General features: G+C 41.3%; 1 protein-coding gene across 1 annotated transcript in view; it reads right to left on the reverse strand.

Moving 5' to 3' along the window:
• Positions 1–24,427, reverse strand: part of LOC118340012 (gamma-aminobutyric acid receptor subunit beta-3-like) — a 38,122-nt gene that overhangs the window by 7,803 nt on the left and 5,892 nt on the right. Inside the window, exons 4-7 of the mRNA XM_035677855.1 lie at positions 16,203–16,423; positions 12,227–12,309; positions 10,775–10,912; positions 3,978–4,130 (exon numbers count right to left, since the gene is read on the reverse strand). Of these exons, the coding sequence (XP_035533748.1) occupies positions 3,978–4,130; positions 10,775–10,912; positions 12,227–12,309; positions 16,203–16,423 (595 nt within the window). The remainder of the gene's footprint in view (positions 1–3,977; positions 4,131–10,774; positions 10,913–12,226; positions 12,310–16,202; positions 16,424–24,427) is intronic.

The following is a 24,427-nucleotide window of genomic DNA, read 5'->3' on the forward strand; positions in this document are numbered from 1 at the left end:
GAGAGTGAGAGTGAGAGTGAGTGAGAGAGAGAGAGAGAGAGACGCTGAGGTAAGACTTTAAAATGATAGATAAATAGATTGAATTAGCTGAGGTTGGATACATTTCCATGGTGGGCCTGAGAGCTCAAGGCACTGTAACAGACAAAACATAACAAAACACGTTACAAATACAGAAATATACAGCAAATACAGAAATATACAGCAAATACAGAAATATATCGCAAATACGGGAAACACAAGTGAATAAAGAAATGCCCTAAAGTGCGACCAAATACACAGATACATAAATATACAGAAAACAAGTTGTAATGTCTTGTAACTCGTGTACACTGTGCGCTGTGCAACTTGCAGTCCATCTGTATTGGCTCGCGCTCCGCAGCTCTGCCACCATGTACTGTAAACACATGGACCACGTATCTTCCAGTGCCGCCGTACGTTTCGCAAAGTTGCAGCAAATAAACACAACTCTTGTTTCACGCAAACCCTGACCCCCCCCCCCTCCGCATTGCAATAACGCTATATCTTATCTCATTCTAGATATATGGCAGATATATCTACGCTACTTTATCCACCTGTGCTGGGAATAAATGGAGCCTATCAGTGGCCGGGCCGCTCATATAACACACGGACACGGCTTTTGGAGTGTGTGTGCGCGTCATAAAGTACAGTGTAGAGACAAGGAACTGTCGGGGGGGAGGAGGAGGAGGAGGGAAGCGGGATAGCTAAGGTCAATCTAGCCCTTAGTGTGATTTATTGACATATTACAAGGCTAACACCACTCGTGTGTGTGTGTGCGCGCGTGTGCATGTATGCGTGTCGCGTGAGAATCGTGTGCGAGTGCGTGCACGCTGCACGTGCACATGCTCGGTGTCTCTGCCCCTATTGGACGGCGCTATCTCTGGGATTTTTTTCCCCACTTAACGACAGCCTTGTTCTTTATAGGTGTTCTCTCGGCTGTGCCATTACTCTCTGTCCTTCACTCCCTCCCCTCCTCGCCTCCCTCTCTCTTTTGCTCCCTCCCTCGCTCCCTGTACGGACAATTTAATCAAGGGGGGCCGTTGCGCCCATGGGCCTCCCTCCTTTTTCATCACGCTGGTACACTCTCTGGGGAGAAATATAGTTTTAGGGGGTTTTCTCTCGCTCTCTGTCTTTTTCTGTCTCTCTCATCTCCCCTCTCTGTCTGGTCCCATTGTTCCCTGCTTCTCCCCCTTATCTCTCCCAATGCCTCAATCTCTCCCCCTCTCCCTCTTCATTTATCCTGTATCTCTCTCCCTCCAGATCTCACCATCATTTAGTGGTGGTTTCCCTCTTTGCTCCCGCTGTCCCATCCCCCTCCGTCACCCAGCTTCTTCCCTGGTTATATGTCCCTGAGTCTCTTTTCCACCTTAACAGCTGGAACAAAGGCACACAGCAATCAAATCCCCTCTAATCACAAGCCAATAGGCCATTAGCAACACAGCCCGCTGTTATAAAAAAGGGAAAAAGGTATCATGTAGGATGCAATAAAGCGCGCGGAACGGAGATGAATGTTAACTGCGAGAACAGAGGCATGGGTGGTAAATCAAAGCAGTGTTAATTGGGCACTTCAATTCATCACTTGCAGACAGCACAAATTGTCAGCTATCTTGTTAGCATGCAATCTCTCAAGACTTGTCATTTTGGGAGTCTGCGGTTGAGGAGAAAAAGAGGTTTTGATAGGTCTGGGAGAACATACAGTCAAGCTCAAAGTTGTGTGTCTACCATTACACTAAAAGTGCTCCCATACCAATTACAGCTAATGCCCATACCTTGACTGTTCATATAATATGATTATGAACAAAGGGCATGATTGTGGGAAAAGGGTTGCAACCAGATTAGGGTGCGAGCAGGTCGTTTGTAACTTCGCAATCCTTCGAAATAGCTCAGGAAAATGAGATTCTCCTTCAAACAATTCAATTGTTTGCCTGCTGCCTCCTTGAATTGATTTCTCCCTGATCATTACACTGCTCTTACTGGCAGGTTTGCACACACAAAGGAGCAGGGCGCGCGCACACACGCCCCTCTTCCACCAGTCGAGATACCTGCTGAAAGCTTGTAATGATCCATCAGGAGAAGTGCCTCTCAGCTGAGGAGGTACACACCGGATGCTGCAGCTAGCAGGACTTCACATTGGCCCCAGTTGTTCTATGAGGGATCCTCCAATGACATTCAGATCCACTGTGTGGGAGCATCACAGTTTCCCAGTTATAGTAAAAAAAAAAAATGGACAGATTGATGTCAAACCGTATAATGACATTGTTCATGTCTGGGGAAACGCTTCAAATGTGTGATTTATGACAGCATCACCCGAATGTGTCGATTAAACACAGACCGGAAGGCAAGTCGTCTCACTGCAGGTTCAGACCGAAGCAATAATTAATGCTATCGAAGTGTTATCACCGCAGATAAACCCATAAGGTCAAAGTGCCCGAGCCACAGTGCTACAGTGTGCCTTTACGTGCTGCAGCTGTTCAGGAATTATCAACAGGTCAGAGAGTTACGATGGAGCTTACTGTCGTTTGTGTTCACAGTTACAGTAAGAATTAAGGCCAATGAGCCACTTTTTCTCCTTTCCCTGCTGGACCGAAAATGCACCAATGACCCAAAAGCAAGGAACATACCAAACCGTGATTTTTTTTGCACCGGATTTGCTCAATCTGAACCATGTACCATGTCCACGCAGCAGACTGTGTGTCTGTGGTCATTTCAGTGTGGGTGTAATGAAGCTGCCATGTACAGTCTCTCAAAATCTGATGCTTTTATTTGGCTAATTTGCCTCGCCCCCCGTGAGCCACTTTTGCTTTGATGGTCCAAGTGAAACGGTGGAAGATTATCAGCTGTAGTGTGACAAGCTAATTAAGCTAATGTTAGCCCCATAACCTTTAACTCTACAAACTAATGTAGTTAGTTAATGATGTCCGCCTTGAATCTTGGAAGAAGGTTCAGACTGTGTATAGTAAAGCTTACATTAGAGCAGATAAACACACTGTTTAATCCGTTCTTTCGGCTCTTTTGTTCTTGTCTTTTTGGTTTTGGAAAGCCTAAAAAAAGACACAGCCTCACAAACAACAGCAGGCACGCAGTGACTGGTTATTGTTGCTAAGCTATGGTTGGACCATGCTGTTCAGGGGAGGTGCTTAGCATTCGCTCAATTACCATTTTACTGTGGTATTAACTGCTGTGGAAAGTCTATTGTCTAAATTGCATTTTGAACTATTGTCTTGACAACCTTCTTATTATGCATATATTTCCCCTGCCTGTTTCCTCATATGTCATCTCGAACTTCTCGGTTCAATATTCAACAAAGACAAAACTGTGCCGCAACCTCCTGCGAGAAATCACGATGATTACAAACCAGCGACCTGCTGCTTCCATCTCTGCCTTGTTTACTGCTCACAGGAGCCCCACAGTGAGTGGGCCTTTGCAACCACACAAGCACTCCTCAATATGAAGTGGAATTATGATCATTAGAGACGTGATGTTTTTATAGCTGCTGGAGGCCTCACGGTGACCGCTCCAACTGCAGACACAAGGTATGACCTAGTTTGGTCCGAGTCAGGGTTGTTTATTCATGCTTTTTGCCCTACGGAATGGCACAATGGAAAAAAAAAAACATTTACATGCTTGTTGCAATATTTCAGCTACAATAATTACATAGTTTAAAGTCAGTCTAATTAGCCTATGTCCACAGAAGACAGGGACCTAATTTCCTTTTTCCCACTACAGCAGCGGTAATAGAAATGTTCTTCAACTCCGTTTCCATTAGGCCCACCACTTTCCAAGCCGTTCCCCAAAGCTCCCACTAATACCGCGACAGTATGAGAAGTTCAGCCTCTCACTGTGCTCGTGAAAACACATCACTTTGGGGAATTAAGCGGGGCAGGCTGCGTCTCGCTTCGGTCCCCCGGCCTCATCCGAGAGATCCGAATACCTACTCCCTAACTGCCGCTGCTTCTTACCTAGTGCCACTCTGGCTGCTGATGCATCATAGTTTATCCAGAAGGAGACCCAGGAGAGGATGGTAATCAGGATCGATGGCATGTACGTCTGCAGGATGAAGTAGCCGATGTTCCTCTTCAGCTTGAAGCTCAGAGACAGTCGAGGGTAGGCACCTTAGGAAAGAGACACAAGATAGAGGCAGTTTGTTTTCATCTAACGGTTCAGAAATTAAGTTTTTAAGGGTTGCATCGAATTAAACGGCAAAAGTACATCTGGTTCTACTGATTAAAAAAAAAAAAACATTAAAAATGTTGACAGTAAATATAACATCTAACTTATATTATTCATAGAAGCACACAGGGACACCTTATGTTTTTGTTTCAGTTTCCATGACAACCCCGGCAGCATGGGTTGGATTTATTGCCATGGTAACAAGTATCCCCTTCACTGGTGCACACACACACACGCAACTGTAACCCTATTTTGTGATGATGTGACACAATGTTCTGAATTATCAATTCTCCACATCTCATCCACCTTCATAATTCACGTGATGATTCTGAGGGATTCAGCATTACTACATAATAGCTTTATAAATGCATGTGGCAGCGCCTCTGACGCTCCACAAGTCAGGAATCTAAAATAATATTCTCCAGCACGATCTGCCATGAGAGAGCATTTCTGCAATTACTTTTCCATGACCTGGAATCTAAACAGCATTTATGTGTGCGTGTGCATGGAGCTGATATACGGCCGGCGTGATTTCTCATCAATCTCCCAGCATACGTCTCTTTATGGGTTGAGTCTACGGTTCGTTACTCCCACTATTCTTAGATATTTTTCCATTTTCGGTTTGTATTGGAGGAGTAGTGGGGGCCATTACGCTGTAATTTCCAATCCGTGGGTTTCAGCCAAAGCTACTTGTGGCGAGCGTGGGTCCAATCGACTGCACACTTATGTGCAGAGTTGGAGAGGGAGAGAGTCACACAAAAATACACAATCTCATTAAGATTCTGTGCCTACTGTATGTTAGATTGCAACAGGATTGCAAAAGTCCCAACATGTTATTGTAAAGGGCTGGGCTGTTCATCAGATCTTATTATATACTACAACTGCTCCTGACATTTCGAGGCAGTCAGCAACCAGAGGACCAATATAGACTAATAAGCCAATAGATGGCTCTATCCCACTTTGGTCCACACTGAAATATCTCAACAACGGCTGAATGGACTGACATGAAATTTTGTTCAAACGCTCATAGTTTCCAAAGGATGAATACTACAACATTTTGTTTATGATGATCACTGAAAAGTAAGGGATCATCAAACTGTTCATTTGTCCAATACTTTGGTTTTTGATGATTACCTGAAAGTGAATGACAATTCCATCAGTACATTTTGTTTTAATGCTAATTGGCAAACAGAAGCATGCTAACACACTAAACGAAGGTGGTGAACATTGTAAACAATTATACCTGCTAAAAATTAGCATGTTAGCATGCTGACGTTTGCATTTAATTCAGACTCAAAGAGCTACTAGTGTGGCTGCTGACTTATAATTCATAAAAAAAATGAAGGGAATTCTAAAAAGATACTGCAGCCCTTAAACTATTATACAATAAGCAATAAAACATGAAATTGACTTTATCTTCAGTCTCACCTAAATCATATAGCAAACAAAGCATTTATTTACTTAAATCTGTCAAGGAAATCCTAATTTAGGTACCAAAAACAAAGCAGACCATCTTTCCTTATACATCATGGAAATAACAAGTGTGTGATGTTTTATGTAAAAAACAAAAACCTAAATCATTAAAAAATAAGACTGAACCTCATTATTCCAACGATATCAATTCTCCATGCTGTAGTTAAAGATCATTCTAGTGAGCCACTGTGGCCTATTCACAGGTTCCTATCTCATATAACCTTGGTATGTGTACACACTGTTTGGAAATAAATAACTTTTCTCTAATAAATAAATGTATATTGATGCTGTTATGTAATGATTGCGTCTGTAGCCAGTGCAGTTGTTCTATTTGCTACACCCAGAGGGGGGAAAGGTCTATAATAATCTGCTGGCGTACACAAATATAAACACAATACAGTATGTTTCGAGTTTGTTTGGAGTAAACGGAGGAAGGGCTGGTAGTTTGCATGAGCACCATAGTCGACATCGGTCCTGTTCCTGTGAGTACCACTGTCTTTATTCAGCGAAAACAAATCAAGGTAAAAAAAATGACTCATAGAAAACAAGTGTGGTTAAAAAGCAGAGAGAGAGACGTCCTTCGGAATAAAAATCGATTCAAAATGGTTGGTGGGGTGACAAGGCTTGAAACAGATTTTTTTTACTGAGAGGGGTTAGGTTTTGGTGCCATACACTGCGCAAATAAAACAACAACAGAGGAATGATCACTGGTAGCAGAATTTCTCTTCGTATCAGCAAAGCAGGCAACAAGTCAACCTAAACAAGACTTTTGCAGTTAATAGCTATGGATTTCTGTTTTTTTTTTATCAACTGAGCTGTTTTCGAGTAATTAATGGATACATTATTGATTTGTGTTATATTACAATCACTTTTTTATAGATTTCTGCATGATTTAGGGACTTTTTAGGGCGTAAACATATCTTAAACTGACCAAAGATCCATTTAAAGGTACATTAAGTGGTAGTAATTAAAAATTTCTAAAAATTTCTGTACATTTTTTACCTCTTAAATCCCCCTTAATCCCTGCAACAACAAAAAACAATAAAAACCCATAATATATTTCAACTTATTCATTTATCTAAAATCTTATTGTTCAGTCTATATAGTCTAAGCTAAGCCCACATTTCCAAATGTTTTGTTTCAAGTCAAAACCTCAAAGATTAAATTTTCAATGATGAAATAGTGAAAACCAGTAAATCCAACACTCAAATGCTCGTCAATTTTGATATGAATTAAACAATTACTCAGTCACAAAAAACTTTCATTAATTTTTTAAATCTTTGTAGAACTCCCTGTCGAGCATATTCTAAAGCTGGTCGTGTAAAGCATAAATACACAAACTATGCCCTATTTATTACATTAGACTATCCTCCTGCATTCGGCTTGTGTTTAACAGTCTGGCAGCCATGAACAAAGTCAACACGCTAAACATACACTTCAATAGTGTGTAAATGAGAACAGACTGTCACTGGTCTTAAAATATCCCATTCACTTCTTTTGATGCATCCTTAATGTGCCTAAATCGGCGCCGAGTATCTTCGCAGTAGCAGATGCAGAAGTGGCTTAAGAGAAGAGGAGGCTGAGGTTCACTCGCATGTGGGTGTACAAGTGTACTGGCTGTAACTGCTACACCAAACAACATGCGCGAGTGGGAGGAACACCATGTGTGATGCCGAGGAGGAGAGGGAGAAAGGGAGAAGACACGGGATGCGGGGATGATCATAAAAGTTGAGTGGATGATGACAGCCCGGCAATAGAGTCTGGGAGGGCGGCTGGGTAGACGAGAGCGCTGTCTCCCCTTTTTTTTGTCTCTTTTGTCGCCCTCGTGGCAGGGGTTGTCGCAGTTTTACATGCAATGAGAGACTGTGATGTAACCACTGGCAGTTTGGATCTGGCAACAAAACAAGTCTTTCACAGAGACGCTGTTATTTTCAAGGAAATTTGGCTCAGCGACAATCAGAAGTGTTTTAGCCTTTCTGAAACCAAACCTTCGTCCGCTCCAGTGCAAGCTGGAAACGTAAGCATGTCCAGCTAACCTAGCCGTAACTTCCATGGCCAAAGAGCATTAGCTAACTACATTTTGTGAAAAAAAACAAACACACACTAAAATCGAGGGGCCATGGTTTTAAAAATGTATATGAAGTTTTTTTAATTGTAAACTGCGTTTGTGCTTTACAACACTGGAAAGCTTGACAGGCATAGCAACAGTAACTAAGGGCTGGTACTGAGCAAATGGTCAATTACTGAAACTATTCAAGCTAAAAACCAATATATTGTAATTGTTTCAATCTTCATAATTATTTTCAATGATTCAATTAGATAAATAAATATCTGACCTGGAAATAAAAAACAAATATTCAGTAGGAGAGACTTCTTCTAGTGTTGTTGTTGTTGCAGATGACATTTTTATATCTTTTTTATAACCATTTTCATTATGGTTTCACCAAGACTTCAAGAAGTCTTGGTGAAACTGTTTTTTTAACACTGTTTTTGTATCTCCGGCACCCTCCAAATAAAACTGGAGTATTCCTTTAACAAGTGAAGTAGTCATCCTTAAGTTAGGACAAGAGTGCTAAAGCATGCTAATAAATTTCAGCGCTACATTAATTTTAAAATTTGCATTTTCAGGGCTCTTTTCCAAAGCTTTTATGTAAAATCCACAAAACTTTAAGGAATATTAAAGGGCTCTACTGTCAAATTACAGCGAAAACATTAAATATAGAAATATAGGCATATTTAAAGCTGTTATTGTTGCTCCTATCTTGACATAACAATAAAGGTGACTATGGCTGTGACATGATGAATGTGCAAATGACACACTTATGTGTTACCCAACACAGCAATGTTGTCTGGTCATGCATTCATTTGCATATGTACATACATACTGTATGCACACACACAAACAGGCAGGTATGTGTGCTTGGAGAAGAATTATTGATGCTGTGGGCCTCATTTCACATGAATATATGATGCCCTGAATCCTGGGCTGTTTTTCTGTCAGAGAGCCGGGCAATTGGCATCCAACTACACCCCTTTCAAGGGAGAGGTAATGATATAGCAAAGGAGCTTGGTGAGGAAAAGAAGAAAGAGTAAAAGAAGCGACAGAGACACCAAGAGAGGACAGAGAGGAAAGATTGAAAGAGAGGAAAAAAGGGGAGGGAATTAATGGCTGGCCAGTGGCACATGTAATGGAGGAAACCTGGTCATTAGCCAGCCTTGCAGGGAGCCTTTGATGTGCTTCACACATCCTGCCAAGAGCATGAGAGCAGACCACTGGACACTAAACTTTAATTGTCGCCACCCACAGGGGACATGCTTCTCTTCTTCGGTGCGCACGCCACGGCGCATTCGCATGTGCTGCACACAGCCAGGGATGGTGGTAAACGCAACACAGTGCGTGTGCAACATTGTGAGATAAAGACAAGAAAATGAGGGCGAAAGCAAAGGATGCGCAAGCTTGAGCAGCGATTTAGAATGAGGCACACTGGGACGGATGAGAGGGAAAAAATACTGTGCAGCCTCAATAGAAATGTTAAAAATACCCAAAAAGGAAACAAAAGAATGATTTGCTGTTCGTGTCCTTTTCAGACTGGGCGTGACTCCTCCTCATGAGCACAACTTCAGTGAGAAATGATGATATTACTAAATGTCACACAGCTTTTATTCCCCCCGCTACGGCTGTGGAGAAGCTCTCCACTGACCAGATTATATGGCACTTGGTTAGGGAGTGTCAATAAAGTTCTGTATCTAGGCCTGAATGAAACATAAAAATCTGATTAATTTAGGACCTCATCGTACGCCACATAAAAACCAAAGTTCACAGCATACATCAGAATACCCCCTGGGAGCAATGGGGATTGTTGAATTACTCTTCTACACTTCTACCAACACAAATTAATTGCAGCATGAAATACGATACTGCAAATGTTTTTCATGTACAGTAACTTGAGAAGTTTCCATAGCATGTCAGCCTCTCTTCTGATTAATTGCCCCGAGAGATGAGAAGCTGTAAAGAAAACGGCCATTGTGGACATATAAATAACGCTTGATTGATGTTTCTCACAACCCCAGTTAATGATGATGCCAACGCCAAAAGATTTATAAGCTGTGTACACCTCGCATTGGTTTTTCCTGAGCATCCATATGTTTGATTAGCAAATATTCATTTGGGGCTTGAGGATCATTTGGGTGTGCTGCAGGCTATTGAAACTCTGTTACACTACAGCTGGCTTTGTTTATTTTACTGTGAAATATACCAGCTTTGACACTAAAACACAATATATACCTTTATTTTGAAGGTGTAATGGCTTTCCTACTGCCTTTGCAAACAATAGAATTAGAAAGGATTAAAAAAAAGACTTCTGAAGTAGGCGGTGCTCGCCACACACTTCTGTGCACCAATCAAAACAGAGCAATTTGATCAGCAAATGTGACAGTCGTGTGGTTGTTTATGTTGCCAGCCCTGTCAATCAAATCTAAGAAAAGACCCGCCCACGCAGTCCAGATGACGTAGACTAGATGAGTTAGAATAACTTTAACTTACACTGTTGCTTACTTAGTCGTGACTAATTAATGTTATGGAAAAGTTGTCAGCCGCTTTAAGATCGACTTGCTACTGTCACAGTGAGTGATCGTATCGATTGATTGAATTGATCGGGGTCTTCAGCTACATTTTGTTAATGTCAGCATGATAACCAAACCATTACCACTCCAGCGTCACCTCTCAGGGTCAAGTACCATCTGACCTGGACACGGTTTGCTCTGTAAATCACCGCGTTTACGGCGTGTTTTGGTTAAGTACCATTCCAGCATCCTTGCATCAGCCGCTGTTACTTGAGGGATACTTCAAAGGCAGCGCTTTTCCTCACTTCAACCCAATTAGAAGCACTGACAAACACAACTCTGACTCTGAGGATTTAAGATCAACAGATCAAGCTTTGGCACAGATTTGTTTGCTACTGAAATTGATTAAATAATCAGCTTGAAAATAGGCCAGTGCTTGATGAACAATATCATCTGAAATGTAACATCCATTTGTCAGTCTGTCATGTATTATCAGCAAAGGAAATGGAGGCCGAAGCCCATACACAACACGTTACAGGAGAGCATTTACCTGTGGAAAAGACTACGTTTCTGGACACCAACTTGTAATCGACAATGGAGAACTGTGGCAGCTCGATTCGTGTCACCCCCGTTACGGCCGACTCGCCTCCTTTCCAGTAGAACTCGATGTCGTCTGTGGTGTAGCCATCTGCACGAGAAGAAACACACACACATACACCAAGGTGTAACCATCTGTCTAACCATCACTGGAGACCAAGATATGCAGTGTTGCTGATCATCCAACTGGGCTGTCATTTGGGAAGAAAAAAAAAAGACGTTTGAAGTCGTTTCCAAGAACCAGACGTTGCTTTGAAAAGCAAGTCAGTTAATAGGTTCACTTGAGTTCACAAAAATGTCAGAAGAATTCAAAAATAGCTGACATTTCCTCTGTGCTTGGAAGCTCTTGCTTCATTTACTGCATTTTTATTTTTTTCATTATTTTAATATAGAAACTATTAACTAAATCTGAAAAGGTCTTTGAATGCGCTCCATTCTTAGACTGTATTTGAGAAACTGGCTGCAGCTCAACTTCACCCACAAAGATGCCAACAGGATCTGTGTGCCTCTGATAATCCTCAGGTGTAAATCACATTAAAGATAGGGTAGGTGATGTATTTCACAAGCTTTTTTTTGTGCAAATAGGGTTAGGGTGACCGGAGTCTTTCCACATTAGTGCACCTACAACTGTTTGCACTGCTAAATAAAGAAAAGAAATGCAGTTTGGCTGAAGTAACAGGTCAAACCAAAGTCAACATTGGTCTAACCCTAACCCTGAAAAATAACGTGTCACTTTTGTATTATACTGTGCACATTTGACCGACAAAAATCTTTGTATGCAGTTCACTATTTCCCTCATATTTTTTTCTTTTAGGGCTGCTATATGCTTTGGAGATTTCCTGCTATCACTGCAGACAGTAGATGCTACATGGTTTTGTACTGAGAACCAGAGATCTACTAAAGACACCTATAATTGATAATTGATCTCCCACCATCAATTTTACATGTAAAAATCAACAACATGGTATTGAGCCTCTGAAAATAATTATGTGCTCTGTGGGTTCGAAGGAAGGAAATCCTGACAAATAACCCCTGAGGTCATCAAGGTGATTTCTATTTGGGTTTGGAGACCACAATGGATCCTGTTGAGTTATGGAAAGTGAAGCTCCCAGTGTTTTTTGCTTCAATGATGTCCATTCTTTCCTCTAAATTGTACCTCTTGAACACCCCTTTAAGACCAGCTGATGAATTCTGCCATCAGTCATACCTTTCATATAAGGTAAACCCTATTCTTCTGGTATCTGAGACAGATTTAAAAGAAATCCTACAGACCTGAAAATTAAAAAAAATAACCAGGTTTTTTATTGCTAACTGTAACATCTCACAAATGAGACCGTATTGGTTTTCTCCTCAGCCCGCGTAGTGCGCTGACAGTCGGTCCTAGAGGCATAAGATCTCTACTCACAGCTCTCTATCTCCAGAGTGCAGTTCTGTTCGTCCAGGGGATACCTCCTGAGATCCATCATACACGCTGCTGTTGTAGTTATCCTGAAAAAGAAGACACAGATGGAGGAGTGGGGGGGAGGAATGCGAGAAAGAATATTTTACCTGCTGTATGTGATTTACACAAATTGTATTGAAAGGAAGATGGATAGGAAGGTACTGTAGAAAGGATGGATTATCATATTTTCTGTCCCCTTTTGAATTGTTATTAAAAAAACAGCAAAGCAGGTAAGTAGTTATTTAACAGGGAAGCATAAGGGACTGTGGGAATACAATTAGATCAAAGCATTAAGGCGATAGCTCTTGACTTTGTCTTATCATCTTTGAAGGAAACTAAATGTCCATTTGTCTCTACACTAAGTTCCTCAGTTGGCTTCATATTACTGGATACTATTAGCATTGTCATCCTAAAATAAGATTATAGCACCGCATCCAAGCTGAAATGCTGACTGCGTAACTGTATACATGAGTACACTATAGATCACAGTCAGACAAGCAGTCCTCACTCCTGTATTTGAATCAATTCACGTCCCCCCTCAACCGAACTGGCTACCCTCCATTCAGTGATTAAGTGGAAAAAATAGCAAATAAAAAACATATCAAGGCAATACATTTTGGCAGTATTTAGTGCCTGCTCATCTGAACTGGGTCATGAGGAGGTATCCCTTTGTTTATTAGATGTATGAGCTCAAACAGCTGATAATCAGACAGTTAAAATAAGCAGCAAAGTGAAATGCAAATTCAAAATGATTTAGGCTAAGTCTGCCCTGATTAAAAGCCGGCTGCTTGGCAGTTAGCCACTGGATGTCTTCATTCAGTGAAGACTCAGATGAGGGCTGTGGAAACCCATTAGGTGATCTTATTATACAGCTAAAATTACAATAACATAATATTGGGTCTGCAAGATATAGACGCATTGTAAGGATTGTGACGCTGCATTTTACATATAGCTTGGATTTCCGATATACAACCAAAACTTTGTATCATAAAAATAGACTTAAATTTGTACATGCAACAAACTTCAAAGAATACTAAACAGTAGAGCTGAAATAACAAGGTGATTAATTCATTAGTTTATGGAAATAAAATGAACCGGAAACCATTTCTCTCTCTTCTTTCTTCAAAAGTGAATATCTGATATTAGTCTTGTATGGCAGTAAATTAAAAATCTTTTTGGGACTGTGGATAATGGAGTTAAAAATGTGTTCAACCCTAAATAATTAAATAACACATAATTAAATAAATCATCACATGGATAAATGAGGCGAAACACATCAATGAACCGATATATTGGGAAATCATTTAATAAATTATGAAAACTCATTTTTAATTTATCATTATGAAGTGTTGCGTCATCATTCTTTCGCAAAAGTCTGTTTCTTTCCGTTTCTTTTTTTCACTGACTCATTTGATGTCGTCTAATGTCACTTTTAATGTCACCAGTGATGTCAGCCATAACCACCCCAGCCTCAACAGCGGCTACAAAATTTAGCCTGTTAGCTCCTGTTAGTCTGTAAATAAATAAAGTACACAGACAACATTACTAACATTGGATCCTTTAATTAGATTAACAAGGCTGCACGTGCTACCTAACAACCTAGCCAGCTAGCTAGCTATGTGGGGTTATTAGCTGGTTAATTCAGAGTAACCTTGGTTGCATTTTGGTTAAATATGTTCCTCATAGAAAGACACACAACTCTGAAAAAGCAAAAGCAAAGTCTTTCTCTGTGGACGCTCGAGCCAGCCGGAGCTAGATGGTTTAGTTAGTGAGCTAGCTATAACGGCTCATGTGTAGCTAGCAGCTAGCGAGGTGACAACTCCACTGTTATGAAAAGTAAGAAATATGAAATAAAATGTCATATAGAAGAAGTTTTGGTGTATAAATATCAATATAATATATCCATATTAATTAAAATGTGTTACATGTATAATGATTTTGCCGCTCTAAAGAGTTAATGATTCATTAATTGAGAAAATAGTCATTAGCTGCAGCCCTAATGAGCATCACACATAAATATAGCCTACAGTGTGTTCTTTAATACCGTGATAAGAATCTGTATCCAGCATGTTACTCAGCCTTACCTGACATACATTTATGTAACAGCTCACATCACAAACACCCCGTCACACATCACCCTCTCCCTTTGATCTCTTGAAAGCATTGAGAGGTCTATAAGTAGCCCACGAGGCCAAGTGCTATGAACTCCACTTGCATAATCAACCATGGCTGTATGACTGTAAAGTATGAACGCTGACAGATACAAACACAAACATGCAAGAACGCGTGCAAACACACACACACACACACACTCTTTTCGCTTTGCGCTCTAATAATTCAAAGCATGCATCCATATTCATAGGTCACACTAACTCTTCTGAACCTGCCTGTCGAAAAGATCAATGTAAATTCAAAACAAGGGCTTTATGAAACAAATATCAAACAACAGCTGCAAGCCTAACATTGCGTTATTGCACTTCCTAACCTGTTCACACTTCTTTTCATGGGTGATCTCTGACTGCACCCTCGCTCGCTTAAAAATCAAATGCCGGGGCGCCCTTGAGCACGACGCATAATCCTCTGGCTGCTCGGAACGGCCAAGTTCTCAGCTTGGGCAAGTGTGGTGCAGTAATAAGGCTTTAAACACATAGCGTTCACTTGACGCTGGGAAACATTTGAGAACATTTTTGACCCTGAGATTCACTTTGGTGCTTGTTGTGGGGAGTGTTGCTCATTTGCATGGCCCAGAAATTGCACATTACCACAACATAAATAAGCTAATTTGCTGCTATAGTGGGAAACACAGCATATAGCTGCATGTAGAATCACTTTAGAAGACATCAAAAACGGAGGCTGTATCTGTATTTTTCATACTATAAACAAACGCCATGAAAAGACCCAAACTAACAATGTGTTAGTCCGTCTCTCAACCCTTTCTGACTTCTCTACTCTGACTGGAAACCCCAAGGCTATTGGTAAATATTTAAAATCTGGACACAAACGTATGGTTTAATTTGTGAAAAAAGGCTCAGTATTTTCCTAAAACAGCCGGGCACTCTAGTTTTTAGCAAGAGTTACTCAAACAGGAGGCGTATTTGTTGGGGACTACTTTCAGCTGCGGATAAATATTTTATAATATATTTGCTTTGGTGCTGTAGTGAGTGTTGTAGAATTAAATAAACTGCAGTGCCAGGGTTTATTGTAACGCAGGAACATGTGGAACAGTGTGGCTCATTGATGTGTTTTAATAGTTTTGGGCAACAGTGGAGCTCCAAAGCAAAGAGGAATGTCATGGTTTTAGTTTAGTTTCTTCCTGTTTTATTTTGTAATACTCCCCTCTCCTCTAGTGTCAGTAACATGTCTGTTTTCCCACCAGTTTTGATTGTCTGCCCTGCCCATATTAGTTTCACCTGTGTCTAATTACTGTATGTGTGTTCCTTTACCTCAGCTGCTGGTTTATTGTCACTGAAGCATCCCAGCCTCTCTCTTTTGGAGTTTACCTGCTCCCTGTTGGATTTGTTTGCCTTCGTTGGACTGTTTCTCTGGTTTTGACCCTTGCCTGCCTCGCCATCCCGTAAGCATTGTTCTTTGACTTTCGTTAATTAAATCACTGTACTACTGCGCAGCCCTGCCTCAGTTGTCTGCATTTGGGTCCAATTCTCCTGTGTAACTTGTTACCCTGCTTGCACTAACTGTAACAGGAATACTAAGTTAGGATCAGTTCTTTGCTGGTTCTGGCATTTGCATTGTCTTAAAATGTGTAGACAATTAGAATAATTCAGCATTCAGACTTGTTCACTGCTGCTTGGTTAAAGAACAACACAAATGAAACTGAACACAGGAAAAGTAAACATGCAGCACACAACGCCTACTCAGAAGCACCAGTGAACAAACATATTGACAAAAAGGCTATTTGTTTACAGCGCGAAGCAGAACCAACCTGAGGCCGTAGAGAACCGTTCCATCTGGATGGAGGCGGATCATTCGGTTTTTGACCGTGACTCCGTGGACGAAAGACTTCTTGTCGTTGAGGAAGTAGGTGTCGGGGACCCAGAGCTGGTCGGCAACCCTGTTATCCAGGGTCAAGTTGAGGGGGATTCCTAAGTAGGCTAGACGCTTGTCCCTCCAGTACTGTTGGAAATACATGGTCAACGTGTAGTCCTATGATACAAACAGAGGGAAACAAAGCAAGATCAGGTCACATCTGATATATCTTTTATTCTGATTACCTAAATTATACAGAAAGGCACTGAAAAAGCAACTGCAGACTTCATAAGCAACCTAAAATATTTGCTCTGCCCATTCCCCACTGTCAGTGCTCCTAATATTTATCTGACATGACACAGCATCCTGCAAGCTGGAAGCAGTGTGGGCCAACTGGTTCACATGCTGCAGCCAAATTCTCAGAAGTGCCTTTGCCCTTCCTTCTGGAATACAGTAACCCATACAGTTAGTGCCATTGTACAACAAGTGGGTGGGCGGGCTGAGTCATGTAGCTGCAGCAAAATTTCATAGAAAATTCCACCTAATATATCAACTGTAGTGTGTTCCCAGTAGAGGCGCAGTGATTCACAAAGCCTTGGAGTTGAACTGTCATGGCACCCAAAAGCTTTTTAAACATATGTTGCCTTTCATTTAATTCAAACAGGCTGACTCTTGAGATTTTCTTTTTTTCTTCCCTTTCAAAATAAATCAGTCACCTCCTATTCAAGTGGCTGTTTTTAATGCAGTTTGGTTATACACCCCTCTACTGTTATTTTCTTTCCATAGGAGACCCGAATGTAAACACGTACGTTAAGTAAAACTTTATTGTACCATCCTCTGAGGTCATACCTAATTTGTTAGTCTAATAGGTATTTCCCCATTACCCAGAAGCAATCAAAATCAAAACGACTTAATCCCAAAGGCTCAATTGCAGTATAAGAGCTTTGGAGTTCTTTTATCACTTCCTGTAAAAGCAATGTTAGCTTTGTTAGCTTCTCAAGCTGGTCGTCAAAACAGGACTTTGTAGCTTTTGAAAGAAGAAATAACACATTCTTCATATTGCATATATACAACATTGTTAAATTAAATACACTCAGTTTTTCACTTGGTCTGGTATCTTATGGTGGCTAATATTAGCTAATGTTAGCAAACATTAATGACACTGTTGATTTTTGTTGAGTTTTTGCCAGTTTCTTATTTGCTGTGGTGACCTCATGTTCTTGGCTGCGAGTAATGATTACGCTCATTAATCATTAATCTACCAGTGATTTCTCGCCACGCTAGCGGGCAGCGTTGGCTCTAGGGATGTTAAATATCGTTCTGTCGGTCCTGGAAAACTAATTACATTCCCATCAGCCTCAGCTGGACTTTGTGTGAGGTCCTAATTGGCAAACGTTAGCACGCTAAAGGGCTAAACTAGGAAGGTGAAGCTCGTAGGGATACTAGTGTTAGCATGGCACTGCTGTGACTATAATTAAAGCCTAGTAGAGGTTCTAGCATGGCTACAGACTCTTAGGCTACGTTCACACTTGAAGCCTTAGCGCTCAATTCTGATTTACTGCTCAGACCTGTTTTTTTTGTTGGGCTGTTCACATTATTTTTTAAATGTGGCCCATATCCAATTCCAGTGTGAACGGGTCGCTGTCCTGAAGTGACCTGCATGACGAATGTCAATCTAAAGTGACGTAAAAGTCACGTGAATTCTGATATGACCGTTCACACTGAGGCCACACAGCAGAAAATCAGACCTGTATCCAATCTGGATCATGAATCTAGCTCAGTCTAATGTGTTTTATGTAATGTACTGTTTTACTATTGTTTACTGATTTATGTTCTTGTATTCGTTCTTATCATTGGTATTGTACAGTGTCCTTTGAGTATTTAGAAAAGCGCTTTTTAAATAATGTATTATTATTTATTATTATGTATGAAAAATGGCCCACATCAGAATCTCGTCATTAAGTCCCACCTCAAACTGCTGACCAACTGGCCACCATGCTCAAACTAAATTATCCAAATTACTGGTTTTCTCTTAAACACTTAAGTGTTTGCAAACAGGAAAGTGCTCATGAATGATTCTGACATTCTTGTGTTGGTCCTCTGCGTAACAAACCCTCCGCATCTGCACTGAAGGCCCAGCAAGTATTGGTCAAGAGGTACTTTAAGTCCAGCCATGAGGATGATCAATTAGTCCTGTGAAAATCAAACAATTTTGTAGGACGGTTGTTAATAAATGTTTTTGTTTTGTCCTCGATTCGAGTAGTATGTTGACCAGAGCCAGAAAAGCGGCGGCAGAGATAAGGACAGAAGCGCCCTCCCCTCCATTCCTTTCCACATCAACATAACCACTTACCCAAGGCTCACAGTCTCTCTTCTCTATTTCTGTTTTTTATCTCAGTCTGGCTGCAACCTCTCCTCTCCCTCTCTCCTGTCGTCCTCGTCTCGCTCTCCTCCGTCCCTCTCTCTCTCGTCTCTCTCTCCTTCGGGGCATGCCCATGATCTCCCCTCTGGCCCCGCTGTGGCGTTGAATTGAAACCAGCGCCGCACCTATGCATGGCACCTGGGACAAAGGGCACACATTGTCCTGTGGTTGCCTGAAGTTTTCCGGTTCACGCCAAAACGAACAAATGCAGATAAAAAAAAACTGCCCGGCAATGAGCAACGGCTTCCCAAAAATGTGCTCGAAGTTGTTTAGCATAACTAATAAGTCGGATATTTGTCTTTTTTGCCATGCGGCCATATCAACAACCTTGTGAATGCAAAATTAGAAGAATCACTAGAGGGGTTTGCGGTTTCATGAGAAAGCCAAAGAATAGAAGCAACTTGACTGCGTGGTTAATTATTCATTCCTTTTTTTTATTATTTCTACTAATACTTTCAGACTCAGTGAATGCATTTTGTTAGCACACGGATATGTGATACAGGGAAGATTTATTCAGCACAGGATCCCAGATTGGTCACACATGCATGAGAAGGAAATCACGCATTGGCGGCTGAGCCATAAATGTAGCAGAATGGTGGTGGAACCTTTTGGCCTTCTTGGTATCTGCAGCCCTATCGGAACGATGGAGCCGTTCCTGGCTGTGGCCGATCCAGGTAGAACAGAATAAAATGAATATTCCAAGAGATCTGACATAAGATACCAAGTACCCTTGTAAACTCAATCATGAAGCAAAAAATGGCAAACACTGTCAGTTTCCCAGCTTCTCCAAATGTGAGGGAAAATTTGCTGTTTTATATATAATTATTATTGAATATATTTGTATTTTGGAGAAATCGTGGGCTGTGGGAATGTGACCATGGTCCATTTGTCCACTGTCCTCCTGCTGTTAAACTAAAAAGGTCTATCAAATAGGTTTTTTTTAAATCAATAGATTGATCTAATAGTGAAATGAATCGTTAGTTTGGCAGCCCTAAGGAGCTTTACTTTGAGGAGCTCTGTGAACCTCTAGTTATTGATCTCCCATTGCTTTATTGGTAAACAGGTTAACTGCAGATGTGTTTGGAAATGTGCACTTGAAGCTCCTCCTGGCTGCACCTTAAAGGGGCCACGCCACAGTGCGTATTGAAGTTTAATTTTACTTGTCATAATGAGCCGCTACTGTGAGAAAAAGTTGTGTAATATCCTCTGTGGCTCTGGAAGGAGCTTTCTCATGATCTGAATAAGTAAACCTGATGATGTCCAAGGGTTAATTTATGGTTTCCAAATTGGAGGTGGGTTTTGATAAGCATGGCCATTAAGTTTGCGGGACGGACTAATGAATGCTGCTACCTGATTTGCATGATGGATTATTGTATAGGATCCAGCGTTTTTTGGAGGTTGACCCATGGCCTAGGGGCTTAACAGTCCGGAAAGGGTGCTTAATTTCAACCACTCTTTTTCTTTATCTTGCTTTTGTGAGTCGCCTCACTTAACAGAACTGGACAAATAAATGCTGGAAGCACTGGAGTTTAATTTTTGTTTCTACTTAGCATGAGTACAAAAGCTGTAATAATATCTTCTCTGGCTCTGAAGCTCTCAGAGGTATGATAAAATAAGAAAAATGTAAGAACCCGGACCATTCTAGGGAGTCAGGATTGTCTCGGCTTTAACTATGGCCCCTCCAGTTTAAAAATCAGTTTTTTATGGTGGCAATATAAATATACATCTACAAGAAGGACCAACTGACTCCCTTTTACTTGAGTCCAGTGTCAAAAAAGAACTTTTTAAGATCTGTATCAGTTGATATTACGCTTAAATAATGCATATTTGTGCATTTCTAAGTTAACTCTGTGTTTAATCAAATGATCACATACTAATTGCATATGACACTGATTGGTTTCTGGGGCTGTAGGCCAAATATAATTAAGCTGCTTTGTAGCTTTTGTAGGAACTGCTCTCCATAGTTTAATAATTGAAAGTGGCACAATGCACAATGGAGTGGGAGAAGCGGGTGGCCCAAAAGCCCGTAGCAGTTACCCAGCCACAGTAAAAGAGGGGACTATTTCTCTCTCTATCTCGGAACTGCACAGGATCTCCAGCTCTGGTGGGATGAATACACTGTCACGTCCAGCTTCACCGAGTAGTTCGAGAAACGCCAAAATCTGTGTGGACAAAGTGATAAAACACACCTTCCTCCTAACATTAGGTTGAATATTCCTTTCTGAAATAACTGGCTTATAATCAAGCTGTCATCATCCAAGTGATTGGCAGCGGCAGTTCTGCTCCTTTTAAAGCGATAAGAAAATAATCCTTGTCAGTTTCCGGGATTTGGCGGACATAAGAGGGCAATAACGAAGTTATCAGTCCCAGTCCCATTAAAGCGGTCAATGTGGATTGATCACAGCATTGGCGCCAATTAAATTTGCTGTAGAATGAGTACTCAGACTTGGATTCCCCCCTCTTCCCCATTACCACTGTAATCCAACCCTCATCAATCCCTAACAAATGACTTATGTCCTTACACACTCCCTTGTTTTTGACCTTAATCACATCACTCCCCCCCCTCTCCTCCCTCTATCCCGAGCGGCAACGCTATGCATGTTCCATCTACCCCGCCAGTGTAATCAGCAGGTGGGCAGCGCGGCTCTCGCACACACACACTCCTCGTAAAGCATGATGATTTAAAATTATTATGATTTAAATTAACCATGTAGCCTGGTACAAACACGCGGCCGATCCTCATCATTTTTTAATGGAGCATCGTTGATTTCAGTTTTGGTGCAGCTTTGATCACTGCCTGGACTTCGTTTTTTTTTTCTTTTTGAGGAGTGGGCTCAGTTTTCCATGAACTAGGACTATGGATTATGAATTATCAACTCTCCCGTTTCCCATAACCAACAACGAATTCCCAAATGCGCACACCTTTACCACTGCTGTTTTTGGTTATTCAGCATGTTTTCAGCAGCAGAAAATGACAGTGACCAGTGGAAATGATTTCACAGAAAGCCTCAATTAATTCAATTAACTCGACCGGGATTATCACTTTTCAATTCAGGGTGTGTGGAGAATTCAGATAAGCAGAGTTTTGGGCTGTGAACTGACCCATTATTCAATTAATCTCCCCCTCTCTCTCCTCTGCAGCGCTACATACTGACTGCTTACGTCGTGATACCAGCGTATTTAGGAAATATTATCACGCTAAACAATTGTTTGTCACCGGCATAATGCCCCCCCCCCCACCAACAGCAGTGCGCCGCAGCTAGCTCGTATCGCTCATGGACCGCAGCACGATGGGACTGAATAAGCAGATGTGTGAAATAAGATGGAAAAAAGAATCATTATCATTAAATCTGAAACGATATCAAAGCGGGCTCAGCTCGATAGCGGCATTAAAAATAAATGGCTGCGGCTCTGCGAGTTGTTCCCCGGCTAAACTTTCACATCTTGGCGCCGGGGTGAAAAACGATGATGCGATATGTAATCACCGTGTACTCCATATGAACCCCCTCCGTTAAAAGTCGAGCAATTTGAGTCACTTCAATGTAATTTCGGAGCTCTCCCTCGGGATGGCCCTGAGGCGGTATATCACCGCAGTGCGGGGGAATCCCTCAGCGGGTTCCTCTCCCCCTCCTCCTCCTGCTGCTATAGAATGGTAAAAATAGCTCTGTCCCCTTATTGAGGAGCAAACACGGGGACATGATTGAATTGGGCTTTTTTCCTCCAAATGACAGTGTTGGCCTCCAATATATAGGATAATTTCCTCACTGTTTAATGTTTCATGATGTATTGCCTCATAACGTGGATAGAGGGAGAGGAAGACGGGGAACAAATGGTGAATGTACAAAGGTTATTCTCTTGTGTACTGCAGCGTCACAATTGCTCTGTTCATATAACTCATTTTCCATTGTTTTTGGTGTATATCACATCCTTTCCCCTGAAGTTTTTTTTCATTTAAATCTTTTTGTCTTTTATAAAATCATCAGATTTTTTCAGTGTTATCTGCAATTTTGGACCCCATTATTTTCCCTTTTTTTTTTTTATTTTAATTGAATGGTCCCAAAAGTGTGTCACATGTGCTGACAGTATATGATTAATGGGTGTAGCTTCCAATGCAGGAGCGTCTTTAACTTGCATTCTTTGTAACGGCTCCAAAAGAATTGTATTGAGTCTTACGGGGAAATGACCCGACTTCACACTTGAGTTATGAGCTCAGTAAACGGTTTCCTAATCAGTTTATGGTCTCAATCTCTAGTTTCAAGTCTTCTTCCGTACAGCTTGATGTTCAATTGTAAAATAAGCCCAAAACTGCTTTCAGAAGTCTTTTCTTTAGGAAAAACAAGAAACAGACAAGCTAAAAAACACAAGGTCATAAGAGTTTAAGTAGCATGTACACATTTTCTCATAGCAATAAACTAAATTCATGAGTGTCGGTTCAGACCTGTCTTATGATTCATGAGCAGACTTTCTCCACAGCAGGTTTGTACGGAGGTCGGCATCAAGATTAACACCCTCCATTGCACTGTATAAGTTAATATTTTAGCATCTAACTTTATGTCACCCGTTCCGTCTTTATTTCGGTCTGTTCTGTGCTGCTCTGAAACGTCGACTGAACGCCAGACAGATTAACAACTTAAAGTTTCGACAAGTTTTTTTTATGCTAATGATCAAACCCGCACTTTCTCATGATCAGGAGCCATTCTTCAGGCTGAAACCAGCGAATGACGGCAACCCGAATTGGACAGTCGAGGCTTGGAAATGCCTCAACGTGGTATAAGCTTTAAGTTTCCGCTAAACCAGTGGTTCCAAAACTATTCCACCCCTTAAAACAAAGGCACCTATTCACATGTTGCATGTTTTTAATCAGATCTTCATTCTCACAGTGCTATACATGAGTAGTTATTTGATGTCTGCTTTGTTTGTGTGAATTACTGGCTAATATGACTTATTCAAAGATTAGAAAAATGCTTTTTGCTGTAGAAATGTTACCTTACTTCTTTCCTATTGTGTTAATCATCTTGGGATTTATCCTGCGACGAACCGCTGCACTACAATTTATCCTATATATAAGCTATTATCATCTGCGTAGCTCCTACACATCTAACTACATTTCCTGTCATCTCCCTACAAATGACTGTAATAAAGGCATAAAATGCAAAAAAAACAACCTCAATATTTGGACTCACTAATAAAACAATAATACACATAAATATGGAAGGCTTGAGTTATCGTCCTTAGCCAAGGGCGTGGTGTTTCTCCATTTTACTCCTGCGGGGGTTTTTCTCCCCTCCTTAAACCTCATATATCTGCCGTATCCATTACACTAAGTAGAATCAGACTGTTGACTAATGACCTTTTCAGTAACCCCCATCATAAATCCAGTTCATAGTTTACCTGCCCCTTTTTCATTATCTGCTACAACCGCTTGTGTGGCACAGAGAGGGGAAACGAGGCCGGCGCCTGTTAGATCCCCCAGACCAATAAGTGCAGTGTCTTTTAAAGGTGCATGCAGCTCGGAGGCTATTATCATGACGAGGCTTTAGAGTTGGAACCAGTAGAACGGGCAATCCCCCCCCCCCCCTTCAGTTCATGCGCCCTTTCAATGGGTTGGCGACGGCAAACCAGGGAGTGCCCGCTCTGCTTATTCGAAATCTTTGCGATCATCACTTCATCCTACAGCGCTCTCTCTCCCGAGGCCAATTACATTCCATCAGGCAGGAAGCCGGATGCCGGATAAAAGACATGGGGGTATATAGAGCCAC

This window comes from Morone saxatilis, unplaced genomic scaffold, assembly GCF_004916995.1.
Source record: "Morone saxatilis isolate NCDOM2014 unplaced genomic scaffold, NCSU_SB_2.0 Contig6, whole genome shotgun sequence".
NCBI classification, from domain to species: Eukaryota; Metazoa; Chordata; class Actinopteri; family Moronidae; genus Morone; species Morone saxatilis.